Source organism: Elgaria multicarinata, chromosome 3 (assembly GCF_023053635.1).
Source record: "Elgaria multicarinata webbii isolate HBS135686 ecotype San Diego chromosome 3, rElgMul1.1.pri, whole genome shotgun sequence".
In the NCBI taxonomy this organism is placed as follows: Eukaryota; Metazoa; Chordata; class Lepidosauria; order Squamata; family Anguidae; genus Elgaria; species Elgaria multicarinata.
The window spans coordinates 160,602,953-160,617,488 of record NC_086173.1 but is presented as its reverse complement, the minus strand read 5'-3'; the positions used below and the strand labels follow the sequence as shown (position 1 = coordinate 160,617,488).

At 49.2% G+C, this 14,536-nt stretch overlaps 1 protein-coding gene across 1 annotated transcript; it reads right to left on the bottom strand.

Moving 5' to 3' along the window:
* Positions 1-4,304: 4,304 nt before the first annotated feature.
* On the bottom strand, positions 4,305-14,139 carry LOC134396221 (zinc finger protein 500-like). The gene is made up of 4 exons (XM_063122640.1): positions 13,865-14,139; positions 9,126-10,000; positions 6,205-6,283; positions 4,305-5,054 (listed from the first exon to the last, which is right to left on the bottom strand). Exons 2-4 carry the CDS (start codon positions 9,837-9,839, stop codon positions 4,312-4,314), a joined length of 1,536 nt encoding a protein of 511 aa, XP_062978710.1. The 5' UTR covers positions 9,840-10,000; positions 13,865-14,139; the 3' UTR covers positions 4,305-4,311.
* Positions 14,140-14,536: the final 397 nt, after the last annotated feature.

The following is a 14,536-nucleotide window of genomic DNA, read 5'->3' as shown; positions in this document are numbered from 1 at the left end:
CCCATGAGAGGTGTCTGTCCAGCCTCTTCCCAAAAACCTCCAGAGATGGCGATTCCACAACCTCCATAGGTAGACCGTTCCACCGTTGCACAGATCTTCCCATCAGGAAGTTTCCCCTTATATTTCATCGACATCTAGCTAGCTGTAACTTATAGCCGTTATTTCAGGTCCTAATTTCTGTGGCCGTGGAAAAGAGATCTTCACCACCTTCCCTGTGGCACCCTTTGATGTACCTGAACGCTGCTAACCTCTCTCCCCTCAGTCCCCCAATGTTTCTGCAGTCCCACTTAGACTTGTGACATCGGCCCCACTTTTCTAAACTACTACGGCTTTTAGAAGCAAAGGCCTGGGTCTGCGTTACACTTCCTTTTCGTGCAAACAAGTGAATGAGCCACGAAAGAAGGCAGCGTGGTCTTACTCAGGGCCTAGAACAGGGATGAACCTCTTTTAGCCTCAGGTCTAAATTCCATTTCTGAGAAGTTTGGGGTGTGTGTGTGTGTGTGTGTGTGTGTGTGTGTGTGTGTGTGTGTGTGTGTAAGAGAGAGAGAGAGAGAGTGCATTCCAGAGGTATACAGAGCAAAGTGGGCGAGTCCAAAATACCAGAAATACCAGCCTATTTGAACTAAGAGAGCTTACTGCCGGTAACTCTGCATTAGAAAAGAACAGGCATTTCAACTGTATGAAATGAGACAGAAAAACCTGCGGAAACCATGAAGAAATAAGCAGTCAGGAGAACGGGGCCTAGCCATCTGGGGGGAAAAGGAGGCTAAGGGGAGACATGATAAGAGGTGTACAAAATTATGCAGAGAATGTGGATGGGGGGGACGGGACATTTTTCTCCCTCTCTCAAAATACTAGAACCCCACGGGGTCATCCCACGAAGCTGATGGGTGGGAAATTCAGGGCCGATGAAAGGAAGGACTGCTTCACGGAGTTAAATTATGGAACTCACTACCACAAGATGTAGTGATGGCCACCCATTTTAAAAGGGGGATGGATACATTGCTGGAGAAGGCTATCAAGGGCTACTAGCCCTGATGGTTACATGCTACCTCCAGTATCCGAGGCAGGAAGCCTGTGTGCACCAGTTGCTGGGGAACATGGGTGAGAGGGTGCTGTTGCACCATGTCCTGCTTTGTTGGTTCCTGGCTGACAGCTGTTTGGCCACTGTGTGAACAAGAGTGCTGGACTAGATGGATCCTTGGTCTGATCCAGCAGGGCTCTTCTGATGTTCTTAAGGCTGGGTGGATTCCCCCAGGAGGGCCAAATTTGACCATGGGCTTGAGGTTTCAACAACCCTGACCTAAAACTGTCCAAGCCTCTCCTGTTTTCATCCGCTGAAACCCCCAAGAACAGAGGCAAAGTGAAATGATAATATTTAATCTTGAAGTATCATCATCATCATTTTTTTTTAAAAAAAAAAAGGGTAGAAGATACACTCAGTCACCATTTTTCAAGTATATATACGTTGCCATAAGGAAGAGAGGGTTTATTACAAGACCACTTAAGGGGGTTACACTGTGGGGGTGGGGGTGGGGGAAAGGAAGCTGAACACAAGGGAAAATGTCTCCATAAACTTTATGCGGGGTTGGGAGACCGGGGCAGGAGGAGAAGAAGAAGAAGAGAAAGAACGAGTGTTTAAAAATACGCAGTATAAATACCAACTACGTTGGTTTTCGATACAAGTAGAGCTACCTCAGAATATGGTGGAAGCAACGTCCAATTTCTTGCAGGGACTAACGTTTTTAGCGTTCAGACGTTCTGTCGCACGTGGTTAAGAATTGTGTTCTGTGAAGGTGCCCCAAAAAGATATTCCTACCCTGTCTTAGACCCATTTCACAGGTGGAAGGTCTCCCATGGCTCTTCCTGGTCGTTCCCCACCCCCTCGTTTATTTATTGCATTTATATCGCGCCTTTTTTTCCTCCAAGGAACCCTAGGCGGCATACATAATCCTTCTCTCCATTTTACCCCAACAACAACAACCAGATTCCAGCTGGACATCAGGAAAAACTTCCTGACTGTTAGAGCAGTACGACAATGGAACCAGTTACCTAGGGAGGTTGTGGGCTCTCCCACCCTAGAGGGCTTCAAGAGGCAGCTGGACAACCATCTGTCAGGGATGCTTTAGGGTGGATTCCTGCATTGAGCAGGGGGTTGGACTTGATGACCTTGTAGGCCCCTTCCAACTCTGCTATTCTATGATTCTAACCCCGTGAGGTGAGTTGGGCTGAGAGTCCGTGACTGGCCCAAAGTCACCCAGTGAGCTTCCATGGCCGAGTGGGGACTAGAACCCAGATCTCCCGGCTCCCAGTCCAACACTCTAACCACTACACCACACTTCCCCCTGTCCCGTCTTTTCCTCTCTCAAAATTTAGGCTCACGAGTTTCTCAGGCCAGGGCACACCACAGAGGCCCGGTGGATCAGGCCAAAGGCCCATTGATTGAGTCCAGTGTCCGTTTTCCCAGAGTAGCCAATCGGATGCCTCCTAGGAGGCCACAAGGAGGGCACAAAACCAACAGGCCTCTCCTATTGGATGAGTTGCTAAAACGGGACACATCTTTATTCTGCAAGCTGTCACATACATTGATGGTGCCGTATAAATAATCAGTCTTAATAAACAGGGCAGTATTTGTGTAAAATGGCTACCCCCTGAAATTTCACCCATACCACCCCTAGGGCAGTGTGTACCCTGTGCTTTAAAAAAGAAAAGGAAGATACCATTTGGGTTCAGTAACCTCAAATTGGATACGATGCATGCTGTATACTATGCAAATCAATATATTTGCATATGATGTGTAATTTATTCTGCTTTTGCCGGACATATGCAGGGGACAGAAACACTGGCCGTGGGCTGCTAGAAGCCTTACTGATCAACAAGTGGCTGATGTTTCTCCAGATATTTCCCACACATATTTCAAGCCTACCTCTGCAGCCATGAGGACTAGAACCTTAAACTCTCTTTTTTAAATGTCTTTCTTAGAGTGAAAGTTGAATTCTGAGCCCTGAAAGCTACAAAAAAATTTTTTTAAAAAAAAAATGGAGTGAGCTGTAGAATAATAGCTAGTGCAGACAAACCAGAACCTGTCCTGCATATAGAAGATTTCAGATTTAAACGCTCGGAATCGCCATTTAAAAAGGCCAATTAGCCCGTAATAATGATAATACTTAAACATCCACAAAATGCTTTCAGGTTTTCAAAGCTCTTCACGCGCTGTATCTAGTTGGTCATCTTTACAACAATCCGGTAAGGTAGGTCTATTATTACCCATTTTGTAGGTGGGGGGGGGGGGAATGGGGGACGGAGGCTTAGAAAGGGCAGCTTGCCTACGGCCACCAAACAAGTTCATAGGAGAGGTGAGATTCGAACTGGTGACCTCCTGGTTTATCGCTCAATCTCTTAGCCACAGTGCTACGTCAGCAGATGATGGGAAAGTGATCTCTGCAGCACCATTGCGGGTCAGAGGAAAAAATAGTCTGATCTGATCTATGGTAGCTTCCCAATACGGGAGCCCTGTCATACCTGGATCTTGTTTATTGCGGTTTTAGGTAACAAAGTATTATCAGGAGCGACATCACCTTGACAGTGGCCGCATCAAATGGCCCCCACAGCACCGCGTGGCGAGCAGTAAGGAATGCTTGATGGGAGACCTGGTATTACAAAAGCCGGAGCACAAAGAGTTCATTTTAGGAAAGCAGGCAAGGTGCCCCACAGAGAAGCCTCATCCAACCACGTTCTTGTATCTGGGGTGCCCCAGCCCTGTATCCCTGGCTGCCCCACCCCTCCAGAAGCAGCGAGGGGCGGCCGTCAGAGCAGCCCTGCTGGACCAAACCAAAGGCCTATCTAGTCCAACCTCCTGACTCCCTGCAACAGCCAATCAAAAGCTTCCGGGCAAAGCCCCAAGTGGGGCGAAAAGACAACCGCCCCGTCTGCTGTTTCCCTTCCAGATAGGTAGGAAGCCACTGTTGGAAGTCAGGGTTTGGATCGAGGATCTGCCTTCCGCGAGAGGAAGGGGCCTTCCGCAAAATGAAGGATTCCACTCGTGGAAGGCCACTGAATTTTGGAGGAGTTTCCACACACACACACACACACCACAGCTCACCCCATTTCTCCTGACTCTCTCAGCTTAGAATGTTTAGGGTTAGGGGGCCGGAGGGGCGTGCTGTGGGAAGGGGGCGGGGACGTCTTCTTCCGCCAGGGCATGTGATCCAGCTTCAACCTGCCTCTCACCCCAGATGTTTGACGGGTCCGCCCCCAAAATCACCCTGTTGGGGGTCCCACCCCTGCCGGCCCCCCCTGGAACCACGCCGCTCACTCCCCCGTGTGCGTCTTCTTGTGGGCGATGAGGTACAGGCCCCGGGTGAAGCTCTTCCCACAGTCCAAGCACTTGTAGGGCTTCTCCCCCCGGTGGGTGCGTTCGTGGGCGGTGAGGTTGGAGCTGCGCCGGAAGGCCTTGCCACAGTCCCCGCAGCTGTAGGGCTTCTCCCCGGTGTGGGTCCTTTCGTGGACGATGAAGTCGGAGCTCCAGCGGAAGCTCTTGCCGCAGTCCGTGCACTTGTAGGGCTTCTCGCCCGTGTGGGTCCGCATGTGGGTGGTGAGGTTGGAGTTGCGGTTGAAGCTCTTGCCGCAGTCGGCGCACTGGAAGGGCTTCTCGCCCGTGTGGATCTTCTTGTGGCGGATGAAGTGGGAGCGGTGGTCGAAGCTCTTGCGGCAGTCCTGGCACTTGTACAGCCGCTCCTCGGTGTGGATGCGCCGGCGCAGCACCACGCACCGCTTCTGCCGCTGGCTCTCCTGCATCCGCTCTTGGAAGAGGATCTCGCCGAGGTCTTTGTAACCCACCCGGCAAGGGACCGGCTCCGGGGCCCGCTTGGCCGGGTGGGCGCCCGGTGGCCGCTCCAGCCTGGTCTGGTTCTCGGAAGTTTTGCTGGGCTCGTGCCGCTGGGAGGGGTTCTCGCGGAGTTTGGGGACCGAGGTCCCGGAGGGGGTCTCTCGCTCGAGGTACTCCTGCTGCCGGAGAGCTTGTCTCTCCTGTTCATTCAACAGCCTGGTCCCTGCTGGAATCAAAGAAAGCGGCGAGGGTAAGACCTTTAAGCTGTCATAGGTGTATCAGTGTGTGCAGGGCCGGCCCTACAATGAGGCGATCTCGTGCAGGCACGTCAAGCAGTGCGGAATGGGGAGAGTGGCAAATGGATCACTCTCCCCTCCCAAATGACCTGCCACTGCTGCCCGCCTCTCACCATATTTGGGTCATAGAATCATAGAATCATAGAATAGCAGAGTTGGAAGGGGCTCACAAGGCCATCGAGTCCAACCCCCTGCTCAATGCAGGAATCCACCCTAAAGCATCCCTGACAGATGGTTGTCCAGCTGCCTCTTGAAGGCCTCTAGTGTGGGAGAGCCCACAACCTCCCTAGGTAACTAGTTCCATTGTTGTACTGCTCTAACAGTCAGGAAGTTTTTCCTGATGTCCAGCTGGAATCTGGCTTCCTTTAACTTGAGCCCGTTATTCCGTGTCCTGCACTCTGGGAGGATCGAGAAGAGATCCTGGCCCTCCTCTGTGTGACAACCTTTCAAGTATTTGAAGAGTGCTATCATGTCTCCCCTCAATCTTCTCTTCTCCAGGCTAAACATGCCCAGTTCTTTCAGTCTCTCTTCATGGGGTCAACTCTGCCAGGCCAGCCATCCCACTGCAACATGCCTCCTCCTCTTCCTCCTCCGGCACCTGTCTGCCCGCCTCCCTTCTTGCCAGCTGGTCTCCCGGCCGGCCTCTTCCACTTTCTTCCCCAGTTACGGGGCCTCCTGGCAGAGTTGACCGAAATATGTGACTCCTGCGGCCAGAATTTTCACGATATTTCAGGCGGCCAGCGAACAGGTTTGCATGGGGTGTCATTTTATTCCTGCAATTGTTAACCAATTTATTTATTTACTTATTATTTACTTATTACATTTTTATACCGCCCAATAGCCAAAGCTCTCTGGGCGGTTCACAATTGGGAGTCAGGAATCCTTGCCGATCTACTGCCAACACTCAGAGATCTACCGATAAATCCAGATCAACCTTCTGCCTGCCCCTGACGCAAGGTGTCGCTTCCCCCCCCCCCCCCCCGAGAGATAGCCAGCGCAGAAAAGGCAGACAAGGAAAATGAAACCTCCGCCTGGTGCAAACCGACAGAAGCTTTAAAAAAACACAAGCCGCCTCTTTACCTTGCTTCCGAGTAGTGCCCAAGCAGACCTGCTGGACCCTCGGAAAATTCACCGTCACTTCTTCGAAGGAATCCAAAATCTGGAATTGAAGACAAAAATCCCCGGTTAGTTTAAAGTAACCCATTACATCAGAACAAAAGAAAAGAGAGATTTGGATTATTCAGAAAGTGAATCTTTTTGTTGCAGAGGGCAGAACTTCAAGCCCAGGGACCAAACCTAGGCCTTCGAAGGTCTCCATATGGCCCTGCCTCTTCCCCTGACCCCGCCCCCTGACCCCAAACCACCACTCATTTGGTGGTTTCCAAGAGGTTGAAATGCCTCTCCTACGGCCAAATTACTTTCAGGAAAACAGTTCCAGCTGTCTACAATACGCTGGTATTTCCAGCTAACCAGCGTTTGTCCCCATTCACACGAAATGACAAACTACAGTTAGTTGAAAACAGAAGTCGATGCTTCCACCGTGGGGGACAGCTGAAACTCGGCCAGGAGGGAGTTCCACAGTCAGGGTGCCACCACTGAGAAGTCCCTCTTTGGTAGCTCATCAACTTTTTTCAGGTTAGATTTCCTTGTGCCTGTATTATCGTAGTTTATGTTAAGTGTAAGCGTATTATCATAGTTTGTGTTTAGTTCTGTAAGTATTTGAGTATTTTAAGTATTAAATATTTTATTAAATATTTAATACTTAAAATATTTTATTAAATATTTAATACTTAAATATATAATTAAATATTTAATACTTAAATATTTATTTTATTAATACTTTATTAAGTATTAAATAAGTATTAAATATTTTAAGTATTTGAAGATAGCACTCTTCAAATACTTAAAAGGTTGTCACACAGAGGAGGGCCAGGATCTCTTCTCGATCCTCCCAGAATGCAGGACACGGAATAACGGGCTCAAGTTAAAGGAAGCCAGATTCCAGCTGGACATCAGGAAAAACTTCCTGACTGTTAGAGCAGTACGACAATGGAACCAGTTAGCTAGGGAGGTTGTGGGTTCTCCCACACTAGAGGCCTTCAAGAGGCAGCTGGACAAGCATCTGTCAGGGATGCTTTAGGGTGGATTCCTGCATTGAGCAGGGGGTTGGACTCGATGGCCTTGTAGGCCCCTTCCAACTCTACTATTCTATGATTCTATGATATAAATTCCACTGTTTGTATATATTAAAGAAAAGGTACTTGCTATCTTTATGTGTGAAGCAATGATGTTAAAAACAAAGAAACCTGACTTTTGAACTGTAATATCTGTTCATTATGAATAACAAGCAATAATACCTCCCCTGTAGGATTGACAAAGTATAAAGGCTGGGAATTTTCCATGCAATTTTCTGTGAACAACAAATCTTATATACAAGAGTAGTTCATAGAATCATAGAATAGCAGAGTTGGAAGGGGCCTACAAGGCCATCGAGTCCAACCCCCTGCTCAACGTGATTCACAAAACAATATTTCAAAGAATGTAACTTAGTTTCTGGGTGTTGTTCCTCTTTTCTATTTTAACTTGTTTATTTTGAATTGTTATAGTTCCTGATGAAGTACTCCCTGTCCGAAACGTTGAGCACCTTTGGATACAAATAATAATAAAAAATTATACGAATTCTCCAAGCACCAGAGCTTGTCTCTTTTGCGCCAATGCTATTTGGTGCATTTTCCCCGTTCACAGACACACCCCTCAAGGACACCATCGGTAAAGCCCCTCCGGCTGTTCTTAGATCCCGGGTTAGTCGGTACTAGGGGAGACGGACCTTCGAGTTCTTATTCGGAAAGTCTACTGACATCCCGTCAGAAAAGATTTATTTATTTATTTATTTATTTATTTATTATATTTCTATACCGCCCAATAGCCGGAGCTCTCTGGGCGGTTCACAAAAATTAAAACCATTCAAAGTATAAAACAACAGTATAAAACCATAATATAAAATACAATATAAAAGCTCAACCAGATGCGTGGTTGCTCAGTTCCTGGCACTTATATTCATCTTTGGTGGGAATGTCAACAGGTCAAAACTTTTTGGTCAAGGGTCCTCCAAACCATTACAAACATTATTCATGTTGAAGTAGAAACTGACCCAGCACTGGCAATACTTTCTATTTTTAGGAATGCCAATAGAAGCATTATTCCCAAAGCCTTGGTCACCCATTTGCTGGTTGCAGCCAGGTGGGAAATTGCCCAATTCTGGAAAAGCGAGAGACCTTTTGACCATCAACGCTGGTTTGATAAGATTTGGAAACTAGCTTTAAATGATAAATTGACACAACATAGCAGGTTAGCAAGAGGAGAAATAACATCAGACACATTTGTGGAAAACTGGCTGGACTTTTTCACATTTATTAATATGAATCCTGGCGAACTAAAAACTTTTCTTTTTCCTAAAGCTTTTAAAACTTGATGTTGTGCGGACTTTATACTGTTAGTTTTACCCTACCCTGTATCTGCTTACCCTACCCTGTACCTGTTGGCATTCTCTTCCCCTCCTTATTGTTTTACTATGATTTTATTAGATTGTAAGCCTATGCGGCAGGGCCTTGCTATTTACTGTTTTACTCTGTACAGCACCATGTACATTGATGGTGCTATATAAATAAATAAATAAATAATAATAATAATAATAATAATAATAATAATAATAATAATAAATAATAATAACCTAGACCCCCAATGACTCAGGAATCCTTTTGGTCAGAGGTTCTAACTTAACCTGCATCTTTTTCTGTACCAAGTGCTTACTGAAGAAATGAACACCCATGCTTTTTTATAGTGGTGCTGTGGGAACATTTGTATTGTTGAGTGTTTTCTTTTACTCTCTGTGTATTTATTGTATTTGTCCTTACTTGAAAATCAATAAAAATAGTATTAAAAAGAAAAAAAAAGAAAAGATGGAGGAGAAGAACCAACCAACCAACCAAACGGATTCTCACCAGCTGTCGCGGTCTCTCGGCCTCCTGTTGCCTCAGCAAGAACCCCTCGGCCAGGGCCACCGCCTGAGCGCACGTCTCCGGGCCGCGTTCCCTGACGCAGCCCTGGATCTCCGGGGGCAGGATGGCCAGGAACTGCTCCAGGATCAGCGTCTCCAGGATCTGCTCCTTGGTGTGTCTCTCCGGCTTCAGCCACTGGTGGCAGAGCTCCCGGAGCCGGCTGCAGGCCTCCCGGGGGCCCTCGGCCTCCTGGTAGCAGAAATGCCGGAAACGCTGACGCTGCGTCTCGGCACTGGCGTCTTCTTCTTCGAGGACCTCTTCCTTGACTTTCCAGACGAAGGCTTGCTGGGCTGCCCCGACCGAGGCCTGGAAACCCTTCGGGTCATTCAAAGCCACGAACTCCGTCAGCGGAGGGTTCCCCCATCCGGTGTGAGGGGACTGTACCACCTTGAGGAACTCCTGCCACTGGGCTTCCCAGCGCTGGGCCAACCCCTCGTCCGGTTCTTGTTTGATCTGCTGCGGCGTCACCCGCCTGAGCAACTCCCTGGCGCCACCAGCCTGGACCGCGCGGGGGCCTTTCCTCGCTCCCTCGGCTGGCTTGGGGCAGGCCGAAGCCTTCTCCTCCATGGCCACCCTTTGCTCTCGCGCGGCCTGGAACTGGAGACACAGGGCCGACGGCGCACCCCCCTCTTTTGTAAGCGCTTTCTTGGAGGCCATCGAGCGGCCTTATCCCATCTCAGGCCTCGGCTCGAGTGACTCCCTTGCCGTCTGGTCAGGAAGAGTGTTAAAGAGAAAGAAAATCCGTTTCCCGCCTCCGACCCTGTTGTTCAGTCGGCACGACAGCGCAATCCCACAGCGATAACGGGAAGGCCTCTCCTCTAGGGAAACAAGGCAAAAGGAAGAATGAAAGCGGAGCGACACGTTAGGTCTCTCTCAAGCTCAAACAATGAACAACTTTCAGCTTTTCCCTCAGTGGTCGCCCAGACTATGCTGTCAACAAAATTTTATATTATCCTTTTTATTTACCGTATTTCTTCGATTCTAAGACACACTCCCTACCCCATATAAACATCTCTAAAAATGGGGTGCATCTTAGGAATCGCGGGTGTGTTTATTATTTCTTAGAATCAAAGCTTGTTTTCTGTTGGTGGTGGTTGTTGTTGTTGTTGTTGTTATTATTATTATTATTATTATTATTATTATTATTATTATCCTATTTCTTCGATTCTAAGATGCACTTTTCCCCCCATATAAACATCTCTAAGAACAGGGTGCGTCTTAGAATCGCGGGTGCGTTTCTTATTTCTTAGAATCAAAGCTTGTTTTCTGTTGGTGGTACTGAAATTAGTGTGCATCTTACAATCGATGGCGTCTTAGAATCGAAGAAATACGGTATTTATTTTTGCATTTATAGCCCACCTTTTTTCCTCCAAGGAACCCACGGCGGCATACAGAACCCTAGAATCATAGAATCATAGAATAGCAGAGTTGGAAGGGGCCTACAAGGCCATCGAGTCCAACCCCCTGCTCAATGCAGGAATCCACCCTCCTCTCCATTTTATCCTCACAACAACAACCCTGTGAGGTGGGTTGGACAGAGGGTCTTCAGCTGGCGACGGAAGGAGAGTACAGTGCAGGTGCCAGCTGAACCTCTCTGGGGAGCTCGTTCCACAGCCAGGGTGCCACAGCAGAGAAAGCCCTCCTCCTAGCAGCCACCTGGCAAATAAAAGCCAAAAAAAGCTGCAGGAGCCCTGCACTTGTGACCAGATATGAAAAAGGGCAGGGCTCCTGCAGCTTTAACTGTTGTGATGAAGAGGGGATTTCACCAGGTGCTGCACACATGCAAAGGACACTGGCTGAAATTCCCTTTTCTGTACAACTGTTAAAGATACAGGAGCCCTGTCCTTCTTTTCCATAGGGTCACCCTACAGCTGTTCAGTGGGCAGGAAAGAGAAGGCACAGCAAAGGGGTAGAGGAGAGAGAAAGAGCGAGGCTAGAGGCTGCAAGGGGAGAGAAACAGCAAGATCAAGGGGTGAGTGGGAGAGAAAGGGAAAGGCAAGGAAGGAGTTGGCAAGGGAGAGCCAGCGTGGTGTAGTGGCTAGAGTGTCAGGCTGGGAGTCAGGGGATCCGGGTTCTAATCCCCACTCGGCAATGGAAACCCACTGGGTGACTTAGGGGCAGTCACAGACTCTCAGCCCAACCCACCTCACAGGATTGTTGTTGCGAGGATAAAAATGGGGATTATGGAGGAGGAGGATTATGTACGCCGTCTTGGGTTCCTTGGAAGAAAAAAGGCAGGATATAAATGCAATAATAAATAAGGGATGGGAATGGGAGAGAAATGGCAAGGAAAGGTTTGGGGGCAGAGAAAGAGCAGGGCTAGAGGCTGGGGATGGAGGAGAGCAAAGGGGAAAAGTCTGTGCGGATGGAAGGTTGTCCCACAGAGGAGGGCCAGGATCTCTTCTCGATCCTCCCAGGGTGCAGGACACGGAATAATGGGCTCAAGTGACAGGAAGCCAGATTCCAGCTGGACATCAGGAAAAACTTCCTGGCTGTTAGAGCAGTACGACAATGGAATCAGTTCCCTAGGGAGGTTGTGGGCTCTCCCACCCTAGAGGCCTTCAAGAGGCAGCTGGACAGCCATCTGTCAGGGATGCTTCAAGGTGGATTCCTGCATTGAGCAGGGGGTTGGACTCGATGGCCTTAAGAGGCCCCTTCCAATTCTACTATTCTATGATTCTAAGGAGACATTTCCCAGCCCCTAGCCTCCCCCCCACATGTATACACCTCCACGGCAGCCACATCCCCTGCAGGAGCAGTTTCTCAAATTCCCAAGTGTGCCCAAAGATCCAAAAAGGTTGGGGACCCCTGATCTCACCTAGCGTTGCCAACACTGACTGGCAGCAACTCTCCAGAAGTTCAGGCAGGAAAGTCTCCTTGCCTACCTGTACATGACCGGGGGTGTTCTGTATTTAAAGCACAGGCTCTACCCACTGAGCCACAGTCCTTCCTCTAAAGCAGCCTTCCTCAACCTGGGGCGCTCCAGATGTGTTGGACTACAACTCCCAGAATGCCCCAGCCAGCTGGCTGGGGCATTCTGGGAGTTGTAGTCCAACACATCTGGAGCGCCCCAGGTTGAGGAAGGCTGCTCTAAAGCAATAGCTCTCCCAAGTGTTTATATACACACAAACACATCAAACACAGAGCAACCGGTATTCAGAGGTACACTGCACCTGCACATGGAGTCCCCATATCACCATCATACCAATAGATCCTGATTCTCATTATTGCTTGGACCCAGGCTCTGCCTTCCGTAGGTGGAAGGGTTCTGCTCACGGGAGGTGCCCCTGCCCAATTTGGGGGGATCCCCCCCTCCTTGCCTTGCTCGCCCCATCCAGCCAGGGTACCTGGACCTCCCTCGTGTCAGTGGAGGAGTTGCTGTGGCAAACTGGAAAGGAGACAGCGGGGAGTCCACCCCCGCCAGCCCCCTTCCGTAAGACCAACCCCACAGTTTTATCTGATCCTCTTATCATCGTCATCATCATCATCATCTTCATCACACCAGCTCCATCAATAAAATAAAAGTACACACTTCACGCAATGAAGGGACGTCCTTTGGTCAAGACTTTCTCTGCTACATGTCAATCAGACTGGGTGACCCTGAATTTGGATGTGATCCGAGACAGGGTGGGTGGGTGTTCTCTCTCCGTGCTTTGTGGGTGGGAGTTTTCTCCACTTTGCGGTGGGGAATTCTCTCTCTACGGGTTGGGGGTGGGGGAATCTCTCCACTTTTTGGTGGGGAATTCTCTCTCTATGGGTTGGGGTGGGGGAATCTCTCTCCCCACTTTACAGTGGGGAATTATCTCTCTACGTGTTGGGGGGTGGGGGAATCTCTCTCCACTTTGCAGTGGGGAATTCTCTCTCTACCTGTTGGGGGTGGGGGAATCTCTCTCTCCACTTTGCAGTGGGGAATTCTCTCTCTAGGTGTTGGGGTGGGGGAATCTCTCTCTCTCCACTTTGCAGTGGGGAATTCTCTCTCTACGGGTTGGGGGTGGGGGAATCTCTCTCCACTTTGCAGTGGGGAATTCTCTCTCTACGTGTTGGAGGTGGGGGAATCTCTCGCTCCACTTTGCAGTGGGGAATTCTCTCTCTACGTGTTGGAGGTGGGGGAATCTCTTGCCCCACTTTGCAGTGGGGAATTCTCTCTCTACGGGTTGGGGGAATCTCTCTCCCCACTTTGCAGTGGGGAATTCTCTCTCTATGTGTTGGGGGTGGGGGAATCTCTCTCCACTTTGCAGTGGGGAATTCTCTCTCTATGTGTTGGGGGTGGGGGAATCTCTCGCTCCACTTTGCAGTGGGGAATTCTCTCTCCATGTGTTGGAGGTGGGGGAATCTCTCTCTCCACTTTGCAGCGGGGAATTCTCTCTCTCTCTCTCTCTCTCTCTCTCTTCCCAGGGAGGAGTGGGAATTCTCTCTCTGGTCTCTCTCTCCCTGCCCCACTTTCTCCAGAGCCTGCTTTTGGATCCAGCCCCTTTGTTCATTTTAACTTCTTTCTTTTCAGCAAGACTCCCCTGAAAACGAGAAAGGGTCCCTTTAACAGCCCCTAAGCTGTGCTTCTAAAACACATCAGAGCACCCACCCTGGGTTTTGCATGGCCGAGAGGGGCAAATCCCCTTTTTGCACTGCTCTCTGATCTGGGATGGGATGGCTAGAGAAAGGCCCAACTGTGCAGGGTCAGGTACCTTTGGTGTTGGGGTCTTGCTCTCCCCTCCGCCTCGCTGGGCCCTGTTTTCGCTAGGATTGCATCAAGATGAAAGCACCCACCATCCTCATCCTCATCCTTTCTTTTCTTCTTTTGGGTTAGTTTGCTTGTTTTTCCTCACTTCAGCAATCCCAGCCTTTCAGATGCCCGTGCGCCTTTTGATGCAATGGCCAGCCACCACCCCCACCCCCAAAAAACTCCAGAGGAGCAATGGAAGAGGGACGGAAGGCACTTTCTGCACAAGCAGGAGCAGGAATGGAGGGTGACGGCGGAAAAGGAAAGGAAGGGACTTTGCTCTTTTGCAAATCACTGGGGCCTCTCTAGCAGCCACGCAGCTCTATTGGGTTAACCCTTTTAGGGTGCAAGCCAAGGGAGGCTGGTGGCTCCGATTTCAGTGGGGCTGCGAGCAGGGCCGGTGCCAGACTATTTTGCGCCCTAGGCAAGGTCAGCTACTTTCATCCCACCCCCCACCCCAAAAAATGCCAACTTTGATTTTTAATAACAGATGTTTCCTGGAAAAAAATAAGAAGCACAAAACTTGAAACTGCTAAATTTATTTTAAAGTGCAAGAAATACGTCATGCCAATTATAGCAAACAAATTGGAAAGGCATGTCTATGGGTCTAAAATGCGTTTTTTAATAGGAATATCAC